The 23,664-nt window shown below is 40.5% G+C and overlaps 1 protein-coding gene across 6 annotated transcripts in view; it reads right to left on the reverse strand.

Moving 5' to 3' along the window:
• Window positions 1-22,509, reverse strand: part of LOC132988336 (caskin-1-like) — a 39,708-nt gene extending 17,199 nt beyond the window's left edge. For 3 of the 6 annotated variants that reach the window (XM_061055704.1, XM_061055688.1, XM_061055679.1), the window contains exons 1-11: window positions 21,724-22,507; window positions 12,584-12,635; window positions 8,922-9,019; window positions 5,233-5,378; window positions 4,930-5,025; window positions 4,249-4,370; window positions 3,832-3,940; window positions 2,952-3,060; window positions 2,721-2,815; window positions 1,510-1,624; window positions 643-930 (exon numbers count right to left, since the gene is read on the reverse strand). In XM_061055704.1, coding sequence (XP_060911687.1) covers window positions 643-930; window positions 1,510-1,624; window positions 2,721-2,815; window positions 2,952-3,060; window positions 3,832-3,940; window positions 4,249-4,370; window positions 4,930-5,025; window positions 5,233-5,378; window positions 8,922-9,019; window positions 12,584-12,635; window positions 21,724-21,817 — 1,324 coding nt within the window. In that variant the 5' untranslated portion in view covers window positions 21,818-22,507. Of the gene's footprint in view, window positions 1-642; window positions 931-1,509; window positions 1,625-2,720; window positions 2,816-2,951; window positions 3,061-3,831; window positions 3,941-4,248; window positions 4,371-4,929; window positions 5,026-5,232; window positions 5,379-8,921; window positions 9,020-12,583; window positions 12,636-21,723 lie in introns of those variants that run through there. The other 3 variants (XM_061055695.1, XM_061055713.1, XM_061055722.1) reach the window with 3 other exon arrangements.
• Between the last annotated feature and the right edge of the window lie 1,155 nt (window positions 22,510-23,664).

Here is a 23,664-nt window from a genome sequence, read left to right on the forward strand (position 1 = left end):
AGATCAAGTTTAAGACAAATTTTCTTTGCAGTCCATTTATACACATGAAAAATTTACCTGGACATATAGTTCTTCATCAAGAAGTTTAAGTACCCTCTCAATCATAATATCTGTGTTCACATGTTTTGCCATTGTCATTACCATATAAATTCTTCAGTTAGAACTCTTCTTCTGTAGCTTAATTACCTCCCAAAGATAAGACAGTAATTTTTCTAAATTTAAATAGGAACAGGATATCTATTATAGCAGATATCCTTAACAAGATAAGATACCAATTCAGACTTAAGACGTTTCTGTAAAGAGACCATGGTCGATTGTTAAAAGACTTATCTCTGGATAGTTTACTCTATCTTTTCATCCTTGGCTAGAAAGTATTTTACAATGTTGGCAATATCAGCATAGCGAGACACCAGCTGGAAATACACCCTTTGTCATTAGAGTGAATTGATCCTTTCATGTTCCTATATATATATAAATCTTTTAGATATATAATCAATGCACACATACACACACACACGATACATGTTTATATGAAGCCGCAGTGAAGGACTGGTAGAAGCAGATAGTATTCTACATGTGATCTTGTCAAACAGCGTGGAAAGGATTCTTATCTGTGATTTAAAGTGATTCTACAGTATGTACCTGTCTGACTCTGCTGCTCCTGAGAAGTGGAGAAGAGAGGAGGAGGAGGAGGAGGAGGAGGAGGAGGAGGAGTAGACAGAGAAGGAGGAGAGATGGGAAGAGGAACGTACCCAAACGAGGAGAACCGAGGGAGGGACTGTGTGTTGGGATGGGAGGGAGGAGGGGGAGGAGGCAAATGCAGGGGGAGGACTTTGGAAGGGGGGTATGAGTGTCCGTTGGCCGAGGCAATGGGACAGGGGTTGGGCCTGCGGAGGAGGAGGGTGTGGCACTGCTGGGAGGGGGAGTGACCTGGACACAAGCCATTAGGAGTAGGGAGGTGCAAAACAACAACAACAACACAACAACAACAACAACAACAATAACTGATCAGTCAACTTGAAACAAAACAAATCTTAATAATGTAAAAACAATAATTGATTAAATTAAAAATGACAAATAAATACATCCACAGGGAAGATTTCTCTCAAAATATAATATCACCACGGCAACAAAGCAAACAAACAATATGAAAACAAGCATCACAAGCTAGCAGAGCAGGTGGGATAAGAGGTTCATAGACTAGGGGAGGGTGACAGAGGGAGCAGAAATATAAAGGAAGAGAGGAGGGTCAGTAGGGGGCAGTATTTTATCTTTAGAGATGATTGACAGGTTGGGAGAAATGGATGGACTACCTAAAGAGGCCCATGATGCTGCAGCTAGCTACAACTAATGGTCAGCTTTAGCTACAGAACAGTTGCTTAGCTTACACACACACAACCACACATAGCATCCCCCCTCAACCCCCCCCCCCCCCCCACACCTCCCACCTCCCCCTCAACACACACACACACACACACACACACACACAGCTGTGATGCGGGTGGTCACCTGCCCTCTTGATGACTTCCACCATGTTAGAGGGGAAGTAACCAACACGGTCATTGCCTGTGCGGTTGTCGTGAATACAACCTTTCCATCGGCCGTCAGAGTGCTGCTCTAAAACCTGTCAAACAACAAACACACACACACACACACACACACACATGTTCAGTTAACTAAAATAAGATAAATCATGTTGACACTCTGTAAACAAAAAAATGGACTGGTCTAACTTGTAAAATAATACAAAAAATAAGATTAAAAAAAATCACTTAACCTTTAAATACACATTTGAACACATGACACATATTTAGTCCATGAATGCCTTTTTGTGAAAAGTAAACAATCTTACAGAAGGAGATGGTTTATTGAGGTTATAAGAAATTTTGGGGCAAGAGGGGTCAACACATGCTAAAGACCGCCTTGTTTTGCTTCATTTTTTTCATGGCCAGCAAGGGACAGGAGACAGAGATACAGGCGAATGCAGAGCAGAAACAGCAATTTTAACACACAATGTGTCTTGCTGGAAACTGTTACTTACTTAATACACCAACATAGATACTCTTTTAGAATATGTACAAGGCACAACAAGTCAAATCTGCATAGTTACTCCTTAACAATGAATGGTAAATCTCAGCTTAAGCTAACATTACTGAAGCTGACGTTATTAGCACAACATTTTGTAGGTGAATTTGAGGAATAAGTTATCTGTAAAAACCTGACTGATAATTGATTATTAAATATTGAAAATAAAGATATCATTTCCCCAGTTTTATATTAATTTTCAATTGTTGTATAAAAATAAGCAACTACATATAATTCATCTCTTTTTTCTTCAGTCTAAACAGATCATATTTTGGCTAATGTTAGCTTTGTCAGTAACTTCTGCTTGCAGCAGTAACACTTTAAAGTCGTAGAGATTTGTGATAGCTTATATCATAGGACTAATTTGAATCCACCCTAATAGTGTGATCTTTTGATGTTGATCACCATTAAGTAAAGAATTTGATTTATCTTAACTGAGATATGTTTGATATTATGAAAAAGTGGAACTGTCTGCAGCTTATACATATCATGAAGCTTAATCAACCTGCAAAAGGTTTAAGGTTTTACTCCTGATGTACTTTACTAAATGATTCATTTTGACAGGAAGACATGTTGCAGTTAAAGTACAGGCTGAGAAACGTGTCATTTTATGTGATGACAACTGCATTTTTTACCGTGATAATGTCCCCAGCTTTGATGTTGAGGCTGGTAAGGTCGTAATTGTTGCAATAATCCTTCAGGGCACGCACCTGCATTGCAGCTGAAGCATCTACAACACAAGAGTTTGTATCGTCAGTAAGCAGCAGGATTGGGTCAAATCAAGTAATGGACCAGAACACAGCAGAGATTTTCCGGCCCTTCAAAATGTAACTCCATCAAAGTTGTGTTTGCACTCATGTACTCACCTCTCAGCAGTTGTTTGATCTCTCGGCTGGCCTGTGTAGTGGTGAATTGGTTAACAATGTCCAGGGCAGTTTGACTCAGAGTGTTTCTTACTCCTGCACTGATGCCACTCTGGAGGGAAGTGGAGAGGAAAAAGTGACTGAAGCTGCAGTGTGACATCTCACAGAGATAAACTGCATTTTGTGTCAGACTCCCTTAGAGTAGGCTACACGTGTGCTTGTTGCATTTGTTGCGAGTGTGCTGCTACTGCATGCACGTAAAAATAAAGTTCACTATGGTGAAAGAAATATACAGATCCTTTATTAAAGTAAATGTAGAACCACTGCACTACTACTTTATAGGCGGCGCGGCTGTTTTGATCATATTGTAGATAAATTTGGTGTTATTTTGGTGTACCTCGTCTTCGACTCCTATTTTTGTTGCAGCCTAAGAGCCAGGTTGTAACACAATGAAGTACAGATATAAGTATAATTCTGCCTCTTCCGAGATGTATTTTAGTAGTACATGAAAAGGAAATAAAGGTGCGTCACATTTGCTCTTCAATACAGCAAATGTATTCAGTTACATTCAAAGAGAGAACAATAAAAGCATAACCTTTTCAAAACCATAATCCATGGTGACAGGGGGTTGAAAATGAAAAACAAACCAGAGCTGGTTTGATGATTGCACGACAGCGAGGCTGCTAGCCAGTCTGCTACAGTTTTTATATAACAAGCAGACATATCCCACAGGCTTCATCACACACATCCCTGGGATGAGTGCCAAGTGCTGAGGTGTAAACTTGCTCGGATGAGGAGAGGGAGGCAGCTTTAACAACAATTGCTTTTGTAAACACGTTGGACAAATAGACAGACAGAAAGAGAGACAGGCAGATGGTCTTACATCCAGCAGCAGGCGTACTACCTCTGTCTTCCCACAGAGGGCCGCCTGATGTAGCGCTGTGCCAGACTCAGACTGTCTGTTGATATCAATACCAGCCTGAATGAGCAACCTGCAACACAAAGTAACAATTATATTCACCTCTATACATCATAAAATAATGAAATGGTAAAGTGACAACAAATATATAAAAACATCTACATTCATGCAAATCCATACAAGTGTGTCAATAGAAATGTTTCAGAAGACTTTAAATGGACAAAAAACTATGCAGCAATATAAATGTTTTTGATCCAACAGATTTGTAAAATGTGATCTTAATCCTGGTTGGATAAAATGGACTGACAGGTAAATAGAACAGGTTTGAGAACAAACACAGACTGACAGATGCAGAGTGACAAAGACAGGTATTTTTCAGACCGTATAACATCAATGTGTCCGTTCTTAGCAGCGAGATGCAGAGGCGACACTCCATTGGGGTCAGATGGTTTGGGTTCCAGCATGGCTGCACACATGTTGCTGCTAAGCAGGAGCTGGACCACCTAAAAAAAAGACAAATGTCATGTTCATGTAGAAAACCGAGACAAAATAGTCGTGGCACATTTTTATAATTGAGTGTAGTCCCTGTTGATGAATCCCATGTATGCTCGACTCCCCGGTGGACACTTTCTGAAAAGTTTTGGATCTTTACTTAGAACATATTTGGCCTTTGCTGTTGTTGCATATAACAATGATTTCCTTAACTGGCTCAGTTACATTTCTACTGCACTACTACTCCTCTGCTTGCCAAAATTTGGGATAACTGTGTAACTGTTTTAAATTGTTCATACTTATTGTCTGTTTTTAGGCAGTGCAGGCAATTTAAGTTATTATATGATGTATAGAGAAAACACAAATATGACAGAACATGTGCAGCATTTAGGATGAAAAACAAAACAAAAAGAATCCCAGTTTTTTCCCTAACATTATGAATATTTCCAGTGCTACCTAATGTGTGGCTTTTCTAGTCGATAATAAATGAAACGGGGTTATATGAGAAAATAGAAAATACATCTTTACTCTGTTAATTGGTGTTACGTGTTTGGTGTAAATTGAACTCACTCCAACTCGGCCAAATTCACAGGCCAGGTCCAGTGGTGTTTTCCCCGCTGTGTCTGAGATACACGGGTTGGACTGGTGTTGTAGCAACATCTCTGACTGTAACACACATGAATACACACGCACACACATGCACACATATTTTACTGCAACTTCTGAATTTCATAGCCAGTAATAACCGCAAATCATGCATGCATCATCACATCAGGCACACATAACAGATAAACACACCTCACAAAAAAAACACACACACACACACACACACACACACACACACACAGCAACTATACACACAAACACAGTTACCCCGTCATAGTGTCCATGCTGAGATGAAAGGTGGAGGGGGATCTGTCCTTCGTCTGACTGTCCGTTGACAGACGAGCCTGCCTTCAGCAGCATTTTCATTGGCTCAGTCTTCCCCTGCCATGCAGCGTAATGCAGAGGACGCATCCCTACACAAAACACACACGTATCGACAAACACACAAAAACGCACGCCCAAGGATGACAGCACAATAAAACAAAGACCCCACCAGCACATGCACACAGAGAAACAAGAGAGTATAAAGATAGGCGAATGCATGCAAAGCCATACACTCTGTAATTGTGATTTTTTTAATAGACAGTCATTTGCTGATGGTTGTCCAGCAGCCAAATATGGTACCTTACTACAATTAAAAGGTAATATACTAAACTCAATGACTAAACTCACTTACTTTGTTCACACTTACGCTGTAAAAATCAATAAAACTAAAAGGGCTGACTGTAGAATCGTGAATTATTTTGAAATTTTGAAATATTTATATGTTGGAGCTGAAACAAGATAATTAATCAGCAACTACAGTGGTAAGCAGTTGATGTTAAAGCAAAATTAAACCTTTCATCTTTTCAAGTCTGAATTTTTGTGTCTCGTAGTAATGTCAACTAAAATCCCTCCATTTGCGCTAGTGGTTTGACACTAGACTCCATCAGCCCTGGGAAATGTTGATGGACCTTTATTGCTATTTTCTGACAATCTCTGGATGAATTGATGGATGGACTAATCAAGAGAGCGATTTGCAGATCATTTGACATACTGTCGATTAAAAGCCTAAATCGCAGCCCTGATGTGAAGGACTTTTTTTTCTAAACATTTCAGTTTCGCTGTAGCAGCAGATTTTTTTTTTCAGACTCTCAGTATCCCTCCCGCATATGCAATCTTATTGCTGTTGACGTCTTTGTGACCTTTTGACCATAGGAGTATTGTTTGTGCAAGCACTCATGGGACATTGGAGACAAACTGCTTCAGACAAAGGGCAAAAAATCCCCTTTAAGTGGCCAAACAAGTCCTCAGAGAACCTTAGAACCGCAGGATTGAAGGCAAAACCTTGAGCCATCCAGGAAAAACAAGGTAAAGCAAAGTTTATTTTAGATCAGGACAAAAAATCCACATTGGAGTAGTTTTAAGTGGCTCTAACTCAAGACATTAGACACCACTTTGTAGCCATGGCTGCAAGGAGCAATGAGCATATTTCTCATGGCAGCAGCCCAAGACCCCCAGACTTGATACCAGCGATGAGCCACATCGTGGAGTTGAATAAAGAGGCCCTGCAGGCCTGGCTGCTATGAGGGAGTCCTGACTCAGAAGAGTGGTGCTGGCAGGATGAAGAGGAGCAGCGGCTGTTTGAGTTACAGAAGCTAAAGCCTCAGAATATGAAGAGATGTGATGGAAAATGATTTCCAGGCAGCAGACTCACAGACCCTCCAGAGAAGAGCAGACCTCAAACTTGTTTGAATACTGGCACAATGAAACAGACAAATCAGGAAGTTCTTTTGCAGGATCCCGAGGTGATATGACCTATTTTCTATCCCATAATCGATGGGATTATTCATAAAATACTGGACAGTGTTCATTGTGAGATATTGTGATTCATATTTCCCATGTGAATTTTGGTTTAGTGTTCAATTTGGCAAACAATGGTATTCATGAAATATTTTTCTAAAAGCTCTGTAGCCAAAGATAAACACAGTGCATTGTGAATCAGGAGCAGGTCACGCAACAGCTCATTAGTTTGTTATTTTGACTTCAAATGAATGTAAAAGGAGACAGAAATGTGATTATCATCACTGAAAGGGGTTTTCCCATCTGGAAATTCCCTAAACCATGCCCCATGAGTATTCTGGCAGACATTCCAAAAATAAAGTTGTTTGCCTTCTTTTCTTTGAGTGATTTTCTGGACAGGCTAGCAAGCCCAGACCCTAAGGCCGGCAGGATGTCCAGGTCAATGACCTTGAATTGGCTTCGTTCACTTTGTAGCCCATTTGTAGATGGGCAAGTAAGAGGAGACTGTTTCTGTCAGCGATTATTCTTAAACCTGCAAAAACAGATTTCTAGGTAACTTTGGAACATTGAAAATCAAACTGTGAACACAACAGAGATCTTGAAATGTATCAAGCTAACTAAAAAAAGACACAGGGGAACATAACAATTCATTTTGAGTCATGCCTTCTGCAAACTAACAAATTCAAGTCCAATATTTGCTCTTTTTGTTTTTCACTTTTAATTTCAACTAGGGTAGGGTGATTGTCCCCTTTTACATATTGTCCAGTTGTGGTTTCTCACATTTCCATTTGTGATCCCATGGCGCCCACCGTTTAAAATGTCTGCAGTTCATGATTTGTGCAACAATCACATCATTTTACCAACTCAAGCTACTGGTCATGTTGTTGGTGTTAAATGTGTTGTCGGTTTGTAATCTCTTTTATGTTTTTTTATGGAGAGGAAACTGGTTGGCATCATGTTGGATACTTCTCATACTTTCACAATTGTTCAATGTAAAGCAATGGGCAAACTTTACCTTTTATAGGATGAGGTCTACTCTTCTTTTTCTTTTTTTTAATCTAATGCAGTTTAGTCATTTAAATTTTGAATTAACTTGTCTGCTTAGCAGACAAACATGCAGCTCCACTAGAAACATCACTAAAGCTCAGCAGGGAGCAGATTCTACTGATATTTATAATCATATCCTAGTTTTTGTGATTAGGTAGCAACAATGTCTTAATATCTACATTGGAAAAAACACTTTATAATCGCTTCCATGTTCCCAAGTAAATCAATCACAAGACTAGAGCTCCAACAACTCTTAAGGGAAAAGTCTGGATTTTGAGCTTCTTAATTTAGTGAGCATCATCACCAGCAAGTAACTATTTTTGTACAGGTATTACTCTGAGCTTAGCAGGTAATGTAAAGTGATTTTTCTTCCAAATAAATCTTGAAGCAACACTTAAACTCTGATTGGCTGTGAAAGTTACACAGAACAGTAACGTTGCTAACAAGAAAGCAGAAATAAGGAGCTGAAAAAAAAAATGCTTCTGATAGAAAACTGCACCTTTCTCCCTTTAAAGACATTGCTTGGGTTCAAGCTTTCCAATCCTCATTTACAACTGCCGAAGGAATAGTATGTTAAGATACACTTTCACCTCCACAGTTGGAAATCAGTTAAGGATGTGAGACCACCTGGTGAGGATGCCTGCCAGTTGTAAACCTCTATCTAGAGCCACATTGGGCATGACTGACTGGGGGTATGGAGATAGTATAGTCTACTTTCTGTAGGAATTATATCTCCCATCTGCCCTGGGATTTCTTCTTCTTCTTCTTCTGGGATCTGGCAGAATGTGCTGTAGATATTTGCTGCTCTGCTTCCTCTTGGCTCTCAGTCCTGCAACCATGAAACACTTCTCTTCCATTGTCTATTGTTTGCTGTGCACACAAATCTGTCACTTCTCATAAACACAGAATACTACACTGATTTTTTATTGCATTTCCAACTGCTCACCTTTTGTTACATAAGATGGTGTTATTGGTTCACACAGGGAAAGCCAGGAAGATGTTTGTTTTCCTGTTGCGATTGTTTTATCATCTTGCCAAGACTCGTGTGCTTTGTTTCTTTTTTTTTTTTTACGACAATTTAGTAAATTGTACGGACAATTATATGTTGTGTGTATTTTTTTTTTTACCTTTATTGTCTTTAATATCCACTGCTGCCTGCGCCTCCAGCAGCAGAGAGATGAGCTCCTTGTTTCCACTCAGAGCAGCATGATGCAGCGACGACAACCTTCACACAGACACAGATTATGTATAAAAATACACATATTCACGGATGGGGTGTAAAACCAGAGCATAACTTTGCTGAAATAATCTCCAGCGTAGTGCAGCTCCTCCCCTCAGCTCTGTGTGAGCGGCGGGAGGGGGCAAATGACCTACTTCCATTAATAAGCAATCTCTCTACCCCGGAGCAGAGCGTGAACACAGCATGTCTGTGTGTGTGTATGTGTCTAATGGATCCCTGGTGAATATAAGGGCTGGGCCCTGGAGTCAAATCAGCGAATCATCAGTCATTACACAAGGAGCTGAGTCCAATTATCTGATTCCAATCAACATAATAAAAAGATCTTTGTTATCTGATGGAGCCAAATGCAACACAATCGCAAACCAAGCATGTGCACATTTAAAAAGCTTAACCAATCGTGAGTCTAAATATAGCCGAAATCCATAGTTGTTCATTCAGAGATTATATGGGAACATTTATGAGACAATTAAGAGCCGGGAAATGTTGGCATTCCTTTGAGGTAGTTACAGGCTTCAGATTTAGATTATTACATATTTCATATTTCAGAGATAGACTGTAGCTGATACAATTATATAGTATTGATCTCTAAAGGAGATCCTCATTCTGCTTGCTTCTGTTAGTTGGATGATTACAACTTTTACAACCCAACATAGAAACAAGTCAACAAGTCTAGCACAAGTTTTGGTTTTTCTCAGGGCCCCCTAACAGTGATGTCATAGGGTCCTTGAGTACGCCTGTAATTCACTACAGCAAGATGAAAAGTTAAACTACTGGAAGGTGGCAAAGGCAAGATTAGGGTGTTAGGTAACTTTTTAAGTTTTATAAGCTTGTAAAGAAACAGGTGATTGTCATTTTTTTTGGGGGGGGGGGGGGAGGCTGTGTTACTGACAACATAATCAATTTAACTACAAAATGTCAGCCGGTTTTTATTCCCAAGTTGCCAAATACGGATGCTTTGTCATTTCCCAGACATGGTACCATGTTACAAATGTTAGCCTTTTGCATCTTCATCTAATCTAACTCCACTGTAAACCCCATCAGCTGTATTATCAAACCCTCAGTGCAACAGCTCCTATTGACATATTGGAAAACCAGACAACAAAGCACTCTCACTCACAACCAGTGGCGACTGGTCATTAGGGGCAGGTGGGGCACAGCATCATGTATTAGTTATGATTAGCATGTTCACAATTTGCAATGAATTTCTTTCTAATTTTTTGGGGAAAAAATACTAAAAAATAAAGTTTAAATAAGATTTTAGTTCATGTTTATTTGTCTTTTTCTCCCGTTTGTGTCTGCAGTAGAACTATGCTGGCCGGAGGGGCAGATCCGGGCCTGCCCCTCCTACAGTGCAATGTGTAGTGCACGGGGGAAAGTGCTAATACGCATGCTCAGAGTGTTAGTGTACTGTATGTAATGTAAATCAGAGAAAAAAAACGACAAGTGGGGCTCACAGCTCGTAGCCCCACTGAAACGTCATGTGTTCTTTTAGAGTTGATTGGCTGATATTATTCAGAGTGGCTCGGGTGATTGGCTATCTGTCTGTGACTGTAGCAATGAGTTAGTCGGGCGGGAAGCGGGAGGTTTTGAAAGCTAACGAAGTTGTAAAAATGAATGAAGTGGATTTCTTACTCCAGCAAGGTTTGAAACCATGAATGTGCAAGAGAAGTTGGAGTTAAAGCACATTTGAGCCCACCAGCCGAGGGATCATCACCCAAACTGCCAGTAAAACAATGTCGAAGAAAAAGTGGTTAACGGTTAGCATCGAGAAGACGGCGCTCTTCTGTTTTCCGTGTCTGCCATTCTGCTAAGATGGAACCTGGTCGAGGACAGGTTTCAAAGATCTTAAACCTCTTTCTGAGAGGATCACAATCACATGAGAGCAGCGGGATTCCTCTGGACAGCGCGGTGAAACTGAGCTAACTTGGAAAAAGTAAATGTCGCTGTGCAAACTGACAGCGCTTACAGGCGATCGTTTGAGCAGCATAACAGACGGGTGGAGGAAAACCGGTGCATGCTCAATCTGATCACAACGTGAATTAAACTGTGGAAAATGTGAAACGGCACTACGGGGCCTCGACGAGTCGGCGGACTCTCTTAAGCCTGGAATATTCAGGTGCATTTTTTTTTTAATAGAGAGGAACTTTTCCACCCTGAAGAGGATAAAAATGTTCACCCGCAACACCATGGTACAGCCACGACTCAACGCTTTGGCGATGCTCTCTATAGACAGCTAGCTGATTCAGCAGCTACAGGACTTCATCCCTAATGTCAGCGAGTATTGGTTTATGAGGATTGGATATTTCATGTTTAATTTAGGCTTGTGACAGTAGAAGGAGCACTAACTCTCTCTCTCTCCCACTCTCTCTTTGCGAGTGTGTGTGTGTGTGTGTGTGTGTGTGTGTGTGTGTGTGTGCGAGTGTGTGTGTGTGTGTGTGTGCGTGTGTGTGTGTGTGCATGTAAGAAGCCACTCTGCATAGTATTTTGTTAAACCAAGAATGACCCCTTGACATGTAAAACATTTAATAAATCACATCAGTAGCGAGAGTACTGTAGTTTTCCTGGTATAGCATATCTTAGAGAGGTTGTGCCCCAACAATTTTTCCACACATAGAAACGCCACTGCTCACAACACAAGGACTCGGGTCCTATGGGAGAGGAAAAAGTCAACTTTGTGTTATTAACTTAACTCAACCCATTATGTTTTTACTAAACTTAACAGGTTTGGTCTAACTCAACAAAACCAACCATTTCATGTTAAGCAGCTAAGAGGTAGAAAGAAAACAGTTGCTCCATAAAAAAGTGCAAGTATATGAAGATTTTGGACATGCAAAGGTGATGAAAATGTTAAATGGTAAATTGTAGAGTTGTTGACTGAACAGATAAAAATGACCTTTAAACCAACTTAATTTAAAGATTTAGGTAAGAATTCAATATAGTTCAATCTGTATGGTAACCCCCTTTCACATTATCTGATTGATTTCTCATTGACATATTACACCAAAATATTGATTATATCGGAAAGCAAATCAAATCCTTCAGGCAATCCTTTGACCCAAGATAAGCACCATTGCCCTCAATACAATTTGACCCCCTTGCTATGCAGTATTCAACCACAATACTATTTTATTTTTTATGTAGTTTCAAAATATTTTGATTCAACAAAAAATGTATACGTGGGCATATATAAGGTAATGTTACATCAGTGATACAACCTCGATCTCCCTTGCAATAACATGCATTATGCTGTTGCACTTTTTTGTTTTGCTATGTTTTAGCTCTTCTCAAACATGTGTCCTCCAGGCATCTCATCTAAGGGCGCTGATGACAGTGTGACCAGTGAGATGACCAGTGTGACCGCGCCCTTAAGATGAAAAGTTAAACCACTGGAAGTCAACATAACCAAAACTTACAGGGGAGCAAAAAATGCAAATGTGTAAAAAAAATAGCAGAAAGAAAGGCAGGAAAATGAACTTTAAAACATTTGATGGAAATGTGCAACAGTAGCAAAATAAAATTATATTAAATAAAAAACATGTAGTTCCTCACCCGTCTGCATCCTGGATGTTGACGTTCACCCGCTTTGCTGCTCCGAGGAGCTCTAAAACAAAGAAGAGGAGAAACATACTCATTAAAAAACAGTCAAATTTAAAGCTTTTTTCTCCGGTTTGCAGTTATTTAATTATATTCTCCTTGCGTAGTTGCATATATTTTGTTCCCTGCTGGGAGTCACAGACTGGATTCTATACCTGAAAAAAATTGACAGTTTCCTGACACCAACCACAACAAAACAACAACACTAACAGAGGTCAAGGAGAAGTGAAAATATAAGAAGACAAAGAAATGTCTCACTGGGAAGCTTATCAGAAACCTGCTAAGTCCCATATAAAATGGTATAATATTAGGATGAAAAGACTATAGTCTGAATTGCATTAAATATCAAATATTTATTTGATATGAGCGGTAATACAGGCTTGTCTTACTTCAGGAATTAAGAGCATTACTTTAGTCATGAATACTTTCATTGTAATGGTGAATTAACAACAAGCTTCAGTGTGCAGTAACAAAGCTACACAGGAGGCTCGTCGTTTTAAGATTTAAAAAGTAGGCATTCAGAAGAAGATCATTATTATGTTTAACATGTAGACATATTCTGATTCCATTTTTTCCTTACTGACAAGACTTGAGTATTGGTTGTTTCCCCCCCAAGTTTCCTTCAATAACAGTGCCATAAAAGAAATATATACCTACAAATGGACAATTTTGTGGCTTTATTCTACTAACCCGGAAGAGTTGTCATTGTTGTATTTTCTGGCTCTAAACTCTGAAGCAGTCCTAATAAATCCAAGATCCTAAAATAGCCAGAAACAGGCTAACAGCCATACTGACATCCTGAAGATTGTTAAAGAAACCCTTCTTTTTACAATAAAATCATTGCATAGGACAGCTGAAGAGAGACAGCAAACATTGGGAGGAGAGGGTGGGGGATGATATGCAGTAAAGTGCCAAAGTAGGATTCAAACCTACAGCCCCTCCAACGAGGTCTATAGCCTCTGTATGGGGTTTGACATAACCCCTAGGCCATCCGGCATCATTTTGCTTTTTAACTTGTTTACAGAGGTGTCTCCAGTCTCCCCGGCCCTTGGGCAGGGGTGGCCTGAAGTGTTATGTGCGCACAAACACACACAAATACATATCAATTATTTAGTCTTTCTAACTTTACTAATCCTGTGAACCAGTACACTTTATAACACAAGGTAACGGTAACATACATAAACTATTAGCTTAATTCTTTATTGACACAAAAATATGTATGTTCAAAGTCACGATTTAAAGTACTTAAAAAATTCCATGCAAACTCCGGCACACTAACTTAAAAAAATATATGAATTGGCAATGTCAGTAAGTTAATTGCATGTAAGTATTAGAATCCTGTGCACAAAGGATTTATTTAACTAACAGCATTTGGCAAAAAAGCCAGAATAGTTGGTTTTAACATAAATTCCACGTTTGACAGGGTAAAGAGCCAATCACAGTGTAGGATTTTTGGATGAAATTTCAAGGGGGGCCCATGCCACCCCTCTGGACACACCCCTGCCTGTTTTGCTCTGGCTAACGTTACACTCTCTGATAGCTCAATGTTGTATGGCATCATCACATGATTATTTATTTTACCTCAAATGAATTCTTATTTCCCTTAAACATGTATATATAATAATGTATATGCGTGTTGTCTATTTTTTTGTATTGTATGTCTTTTAAAATGGACCTTGAGTCTAATAATAAAAGTTGATGATGATGATGTCACATATGTAAAATAAACCGTTCATCTTTCAATCATTTACTTGTCTCTCCTGATTGAAATATAATGTTACTGTGCAGACGACTGCTTGAGAATTTCGCTATTTTGTAACGGCTAATAAATTGTGATACTGGATCGGTGAAAGATCCGCCTTCTTGGTATATGCAATGCATTAACGGGATCTGCATTACAACAACTCTTGTGTAATTTTTGTGCATGGGAGAAAGTTGTGTCTTGATATTAGACACAGGAAAAAAATGGAATTGAATTGTAACAGTGCCATAAATTAGCAGTTCTCTTTAGAAAAAAATAGTAGCAATGCTGTAGATAATACGAGCAAGCATCTCAATACAGTGCATGGAAGATATAAGCTACACATGATTTTTTGATGTCTGCATACAAGTATTACCTTCTAGTGCTAAATATGTGGCGCCTTGGCAGATTGGTGTATGTACGAGTGCAGAGCTGTTACCAGATCTTTCAGCGATCAGAGGGTGGAGTCTCGTTTACTGTTTACAATTTGATTAAACGTCTTGTCAATAGATTTAAGAGTGATACAAGGTTTCCAACACGTGTTTGCTTCTTACAATTTAGCGGTGTCTGTTGTTTAGCATTTGGCTTTAATACACATGTTATACAGCTAGTACATAGATGTTATGCACCAGGTAGATCAATCTATGTTTTATAGATGCAAATCGAGTAAGGTTTATTTTGCCCTCAAATGTTTTGAATATACAAACTTAAGAAAATGGTTCAACCCTTTAGGAAATATGAGTTATTTGTTGCTTTCTTCCGTGAATTTGTTGAAACATTGATACCATTGTCATGTCAGTAGCCTATATAGTAAGATTGTTGTAGTGAGCCTATGTACGTTTTTATGCAAATGTGTGCATCAGTGTGTTGGTAATAACCTTGACTTTGAAAGAACCCTCACAAAGATAAAGATTTTAGACAGCAGGATAGAGAAGCACACAAAAACAAAACACATACACACTCAGAAAAAAAGCTGCTTGTTTGTCCCTCTGCATCCACTTTTCTTTTTTTTTGGTCAAACCCTCTTAATCCACAGGCCATAATCTGTAGCTGTTCTGTAATCTGGGGAAAAGCTTCTCCCTCTCTCTGCAGCTCTATCTGCACTTCATCCCTTCATCCTGCTCTCACACTCTAATTTTCCCTGTAATTTGCTAAAGAGCGGCGTGCTGATTGGTAACTCGGCTGTTTCTGTTTACACTCTGCAACTGACATCACTCTCTCCTCTGCATGTGTGTGTTTGTTTGCACATCTAGCCACCATCCCGAAACGATCTATCTTGGATTAAAAACAAGAACCAGCCTCCTCCCCCTCCTGCCCTTCCCGAGGCAGATGAATCAATGAGTGCAGATATCTGTGTCACCATCAGAGAGCCACATGACACCGGACAAAAAACTTCAGATAGGACCACCATATCCACCCCACAATAATTATTTCACCTCCACTTTCTCACGAGATTATCCTTCCTTTACAACATGAATTCTGAATAAATTCATTATTTATTAAAGCTCCCAGCCTGACCCAAAACCATGTCTATTTAATCAAATGTTCTGATGTAGCTGCCTGAAACAAGGTATCTCTCAACCCTAAACAAAATCATCCTTGCTGGATGTCGAAACGCTCACTAAAAGCAAGTTTTCATCTTTAAACATACTCTTATTTCTCTAAACTGCCCAATTGAATCATATACTTTAAATTTGCGCCCTAATATTTCTGATTTATGTATTCTCCTTCTTTGTTGGTCTGACAGCATTATCATAATGTGTCTCTGAAGCTGTCCTTGGAGCAGGGTTCATATTTATTTATGATAATTTTTAGGCAAAACACTATAACAGAGCCCATGTAACCATAGCAACCAGTTCTATGTGCCATTTGAGCAGACTGTCAATCACTTTGCAGAAATTACCATGATAGTGTTTTGCAGCATGTCCCTCAATAGCAGCTATTTCAGACATTATTGTGGCATTAAAAAAAATCCTGTCATTCCTTTTTAAGTACGATATTAATTTTAATTCTCAAATGCCAAACAACATGGGGACTGCAGATGAAGATGAGCCTTTGGGCTAACTTGGGTACATGTACATTTGTATGATGTTGAGGGCATGTTTCATGCAGGGTGCAAAATGTCTCGTCTCTGCCAACAAGCTTTCTGTCTGACCGAGCAGATTCCACCAAAAACATCAAGACAGGTGAAGTGGAGGTTTTCTCAGGGATTCTTATTACCAGAAATATTCTAGAGTCCAGTTTTTCAGCACCTCAGACTTTCCCTGTCATCATAAATTAATAGTTGTAGTTTACCACGTAGCCTAAAAGCAAAAAGACATACCGGACCTGGCTTTTCTCTCTGTGTTGCAAATGATAGCACACACATGTTAAAGTGACTAAACTCAGGGTCATCATGTTTAAATATTCAAAGAAATATATATAAAATTTTACTCAAAGAACAAAATGACACCTAAGATTATAGCATGAAAAAAACATGCAGATATATGCTAGAAAAAAATGCATTTTAAGACTCTTTTCAGTTAATTTGTATGAATATTTGTTCAGAAAATGAAACATTCAATAACTGCTGCTGCAAATATTTAAGTTCTGGTTCTTCCATTATTTTGTATGGCGCTCCAGTTCTTATAGAGAGGATGTCTTGTCTCTCTTTTTCATTAGTCTGAGGTGCTTAATGCTTTCTGAACAAGTTGAGACAATAAGAACAGAAAATGTTAACAAGTTACTTTCCATGTCTTAATATTAAACCTTTTGAAATGGAGTTCCCGGCTTTGGCAGATTTGTTATACATAAAAATCATTTCAGCTTTCCGGAGAATCTAGGTCAGTAGTGGCAAATCAGGAAAAAGGAAAAGAGAGTGCGCTACTAGTGCCAAAGAGTGTTCTGCACAAACATGTCAGTAAGAATATGATTTTAAGAAAAACATCAGACACTTTCAATTCCTCTCTGGAGATTAGTTTGTTTTGTCCGGTAATCATAAGAAAGACAACTATAAATAATGAAATAGCTTCTTTGTCTTTCTGTGCACCAAATGTTAAACCATCAGAGAAATATGTGGTTACATTTAGCTTTCCTCTGATGACAGAATTTTACAAATATGTGAAAAGTAATGAATTTTTAATAAAACTCAAAAAACTAAATGTGTAACAGAAAGATAGAGGGACAATGCATCTTTATCTTCTCATTTGCCATGCCTTCTTCTATCTAGTTGGCTAACTTTTAAAGCAGGAAACACAAGAAATGGTGTATTTGCTGCTGGTTTACCACTGTACTGTGTCAGCTTGGATGCAGTTGTTCTGTACCTTTAATGGGACCAGAATTTCTTACATCGTACTTCAGCCCAGGCAGTAGGATGTGCAAAACAACAATATAGTGCAGTTTCACGACGAGATTGTCAATGGGCTGATATATCATATGACTTAGTGTCCATTTCAGCTGCTTGCTACAAATTTGAGGACATAAAAAAGAGGATACAGATGTTTGTGTATCTCTGAATTAGTGAGGTTTATTGCAACGGAGCCAAAGATAAGGAAACCGTTGCGAAATGTTTTAGAAATATTCTTTGTAGGCAGATTATAAAATGGCTACTAATGCTATCTTGTCAACTTCATGTAGAGACTCTTTGAAAATCAAACTTTAAAATAAATACAACTTTTTAGCCAAAACGCTAACAGATACTTTCTTAACATTAGAAAAATGATGAGTCCAGTTATAGCAACAACAACAACAAAAAATTAACAATAAGTTCAGTGTTATTCTATAGTTCTCTTAATGACAACAAATCTCAGGACAAGGCCCACCACAGCAATTCATTAGCATTTTTCCTCTGTATCAATCAGAAAGTTATAAAAAAAAAATACTCATCTATAGACACAATGTGCCATTGTAAACATGGACAGGGTTCATTTTACGTATTTTCCTCATTAGCTTCCTCAAAATACGAACTAGAACATATTCTGTTTATTTTTTTAAGTGCGGAAAACATTCCCCTAGAAATACACCTTTACATCTAATGTGACTAAAGTTCACAGGGACGAAAAAAACACAATCTATCTTTTGGGAACACTTTTTAAAGACTGTCTACAGTAGGAACAAAATAATTGAAGCTGAGAGCCACAGACAGCTTGGGTCGATTGAAAGACTTGAGAGAAGCTTGCTTGGTTTTGGTCTTAAAGGAAGAATGTGCATCATTTTACTCACAAATACAACAGAAATCAAGTATATCATATGTAAATGTTTCTCTGAGTCATGCCTGTCTACATTGAGTGAGAAGCGTGAGTCCGCCAGCTGTATTAGTGTTGGAGCCGTGTTTACATCATGGACGGGACGGCATTGCATATAAAGCTGTTTTAGTCAAGGTTTAGAGAAAAGAAGAATAAAACAGCACTGCTTATTCTGTGTTAATTTATGTGCAATATGAAGCTATGAGTTGACCAAAGTGCTAACATTATCCTGATAACACAACAATGCAGGCAACAGGCAATTGCAGCTCGTGCAAAGGACAATTTCGTCCGACGCTTGCGCATCACGGTGCTTAATTATGGTGCGTTCTAATTAATAACTCCTTCATGCGGGGGGGGGGGGTTGGAGGTGTGCTGATCGAGGAGAACGTGGGCTTCAGAATAGCGGAGGTGTCGTCAAACAGCAGTTTGTTTTGGTTTAATGCTGGTGCTCAAGGGCGACATCTACTGGATCAGAAAGTCGCACATTCTTCTTTTAAGGAAAATTAGACGTGTATTGTTAGCAGTAACATCTTAGTATAATAATAGACTGATCAGTCTAATATTAACATTAGAAACTATAAATATTCTGACATGGGGAGGACTGATTTTTTAATTATAACATTAAAAGTTGAGCAGCTCTAAGGTTCACTTTAACATTTGTAAAAATGATAATAGACATAAGACTGATATTAATAGTTGTAGCTGTTAGATTTACCCAGCACCTGTCTTATTTGGACCAATGCACTTTGAATAACCTTAAAGAACAACTGCTGTTATTGGCTGTGAACTAAATCATGTAAATTAATCTTTTTTTAAAATCTTGTAAAAAAGGAACAATCTTATAGGGGTCTCATTTAACCAGAGCTGTTAGATTATGTTTTATCTGAAAGGAACATCAATCTTCTCTTCTAATTATTGCATAGATGTGAAAAATATGGACCTGTTGCTTCAATTTTTTTCATAGAAGAGGCGTTTTGTTCATGAGGGACAGTATAGTGAAATGGACTTACACATCCTTCCCATCTCTTCATTTTGACAGAGTAAACAGTCACCATAGCTCCCACCACACTCATTTTTATCTTATAGGCTACTTAATATCACAAGTGCAGGCAGACATCTGAATCACACTTGGTGTGTTGCTTTGCATAAAGGCTTGTAATTGTGTGTGTGTTAGAGGTGTTAGAGTGTGTGTGTGAAGACAGTGATTCTCCAGCAGAGAAACCTGACTTCCTGTTTAATTATTCAAACATAAACCTGTAGTCACGCTGTCACACACACGCACGCACACACACACACACACACACACACACACACACACACACACACACACACACACACACACTGGTTTGCCATAACTCGTCATTTAACCTTTCCCCCATCATATCCTGTCTCTTTACCCCCTGAATTCACAGCTCCTTGTCTCCCTCCTTCTGCACCCTTGCACGTTTCCTCTCCTATTCTAACTGTCCTCACGCCTCACCCCCCTCACCCTCGTCCCAACTCCCCCTTTCGCTTTTGTCAGTGTGCAGTGGACTGAGCACTCAGCCCTGATCTGTTCTGGCATTTGAGGAGAAGCATTTTGCTTTTCCATGGCACTGCTGGAATGTTCCGATACAAACGCACACGCAGGAGAGGAGAGGAGAGGAGAGGAGAGGAGAGGAGAGGGGATGAAAGGAGATGGGATGAAAGGAAGAAAGGACAGGGGAGAGGAGAGGAGAGGGGAGCAGTGTAGAGGAGAGGAGAGGGAGGACAGGCAGATAAAACAGTGGGGGATTGAGGGGAGGACAAGAGAAGATTGAAGAGGAGAGGGGAAGATGGAGTGGCAGAGGACAGGAGAGGAAATCTAAGCAAAAGAGACGAGAGGGGAGGGCAAATGAAGAGATGACAAGGAAACTTAGGGAGGAGAGGAAAGAGGGGGAAAGATGCTAGCAGTAAGGAGGAGACAAGAGGGAAAAAGTGGAGGCGGGACAAGGATGAAAAGTGAGAGGAAAAGAGAGGAGAGGACAGGAAACATAAGGAGAGGAGGAGAGAATGGAAGAGGAGAGAAGAGAAGAGGGAAGGAAGGAAAGGAGAAGCGAGGAAACAAGAGGATGGTAAAGCAAACTAGAAGGTAGGAAAAGAAAAATGGTCAGGCGAGGAGGATGAAGAGTTAGATGAAACAATAAATCAGAAGAGAGGGGAGGAAGGGGCAGTAAGAGGCATGAAGGGAGAAAGATGAAGAGAGGAGACGGAACGAAGAGGGTGTACTGGAAAACAGAAGATTAGGAAAAGAGGGAGAAGGAGGAGAGGAGAGGAGACAGAAGGGGAGGCAAAGGGAGGAGGTGAGATATTTCAGCTCGTGGAGATGAAATAGGAGAGGAGGAGAGCAGTTTCAAGGCTGTAATTGAAATCTAATTATCACCTCAAGTCCCAGCTGACTCAACGTCAAGCAGCCACAAACACGCACGCGCGCGCGGTCTGAGCCCCACATCTGTGCGCGCGTGCAAATGTCTGCACGTGCGCACTTACGATCATCACATTATTACCACTAACATCTGGAGCCTTCACACACTAATAATCAACCCGTCCCGAGAGCGGTGTGGGACCTTCGTGTACTTTCACCTTTTACTCTCTCTCTCTCACACACACACACACACCCTCAAGCTGTCACACACACACACACACACACACACACACACACACACACACACACACACACACACACACACACACACACCCTCAAGCTGTCACACACACACACACACACACACACACACACACACACACACACACACACACACACACACACACATGCTGTTGGGATATGTGTGACAAGCATTTCTAGCTCCTAATTATATTCTGACTCTTCTCACACACATGCAACGTCATCACTATCACACACCCAACGTCATAGCACAAACATACATCGAGACCCCCATGAAGCAGGAGGAAAGTATTCTCACACAAAAACCAACACAGCCACGCACAGTGCACCATTAGGGCCAAATGGCATCGCATCAGATTTTGCCTGCACTGTCCTGACCTGATAATGCTGATGTGTGTGTGTGTGTGTGTGTGTGTGTGTGTGTGTGTGTGTGTGTGTGTGTGTCAGGAGGATGGATGGATGGATGGATGGATGGAGGGATACTGACTGGCTTTCCCTGGCCGAGGTCTCTGTAGAAGCCGCTGCGCTGTCAGCAAGTCTTCCGTCTTGACGGCCTGGAGCAGCTCCTGGTCCTTCCCCATGTCCCCTCCGTCCCGCCCCGGTCCGCTCGGTCCCGCTCTCTTCCTCTGAGCGACCCTCTCTCCTCCGTTAATGCGCTGCTACATCCTGCCGCCGCTCCGGGCCTCCCGCTGGAGCCGAGGCGCGGAAGGATGGGTGCTTCTGCCGGGAGTGGGATGCTCCGGTTCGGCCAGGAGTCCAGCGCAAGATCCGTCCAACCTCACCTCCACGCGCGGTGCTCAAGACCCCACTCCAAAAAAAAAACCGACCGACTGGACCCCGCTCTCTGTCGGGCTGCTCACCGGCCGCGCAGAAACGCTCGCGACAGATTCCAAAGATTCAATCCGCGTGACGATTTCACCGGGTCTACGTGCGTGCCGTGCGCGAAAAACGGTGGAACTAGAGCGCCCTCCTGTCTGCTGGGTCAAATCCCCACCGCTGAATTTTTCACCGCTGGGCCCTCAAACCGCAGAAACAAACACAAACGAGTCCCCTGATGGTTAACGTGTGACCGCTGTCCTCACCACTGTGCTGGACCAGCTCGCGCCGGCTCTCGTGCGCATACACACACGCACTCACTCACTCTCACACACACTCTCTCACACACACACACACTCACATATGGCATTACATAAACATGAGCTAGTTGAGCGCGCACCACTCCAGTGGTTGTAATCCCGGTCCGCGAGTCTGCGCGTGTGGGCAGACAAGTCAGGAGAGGTCGTTTGACATCGTAATAAAAATGTACTGAGTCGCGTGCGAGAGGGGCACTGGAGCGCGAGACAGTGGCGTGTCCGGGATCGCGCAGACCCATGAGACCCTCAGCAGTTCAAGTCGAAGTAGATCTCATTAAATTTGGTTTAATGATCTAAAGGGCTATTCTTTACTCTCAATCTATTTTATTCTAATTATCTTTTGTTTTTATATTACTTTAACATATTTTCTAAACAATCCATCTAGACCTATGATCAACTGTTCTTGCCTTTATCTATGTCAGAGGTGATTGTGTTACGTCAACATTTTAAGGTTAATGAGACGGAGATAATAGATAATTTGAGGGCAGATAACGTACGTGTGTGTGTGTGTGTGTGTGTGTGTGTGTGTGTGGGGGGGGGGGGGGTCCCTTGTGCAGGGCTAATTTAGACTAAAAGGGCCACTGCCAGTCAGATTTAGGACAGGAAGTAGAACACATGACAGATAACTGGTACTTCATGAAAAAAAAAACAGCAGCCTGTGTGTATTTGTGCACTGACGTTAAGATTATCTGATTGAAATGGCTTAGTTGTTCTGTTGAGTCTGTTTTTGTTCAGAAACAGATTAACCTGGCCAAAATGAGCTGTACATTACCTCACCCCAACCCACCCACTGCAACTTGGCAATAAGATTAAATTAAATTGAGGTTATTCTGCTGCCTGCGAAAAATGTCAGACTTAAATATTCACACTCTTTCTAGTGTGAACGTTCTGGTCAACAGGTAAAGATACGTAAATAGTCAGTATGCATTTTCTTCTCCATGAAAAGCATGTGCCTTCAATTTGCACTGTAATAAAAATGAAACAAAGACAGTGGAGAAGTTTCAAAAAGTTGAAAGTCTGAAAAGAACAAAACGATTATCTGGTTTGGAGATGCATATTAAAACCAGTCGAAGGCTGGGCTAGCAGTGCTACGCTCTGTGGCTGCAACTGAGTAAAGCAGTGATTTGAGCTGATTGCTATAACCAACAATCGGTAAAGTCAAGGGATCACAGAATATAATGAGTGTTGTAAACACATTTTGCTGATTGCTCTAGTTTTACAGCATTTCTGTATTTTGCGTCTCAACTACTCTCACCAATCCCATTGACTGCTGAGCAGGCAGCAGACAAAGTTAC

Source organism: Labrus mixtus, chromosome 2 (genome assembly GCF_963584025.1).
Source record: "Labrus mixtus chromosome 2, fLabMix1.1, whole genome shotgun sequence".
NCBI classification, from domain to species: Eukaryota; Metazoa; Chordata; class Actinopteri; order Labriformes; family Labridae; genus Labrus; species Labrus mixtus.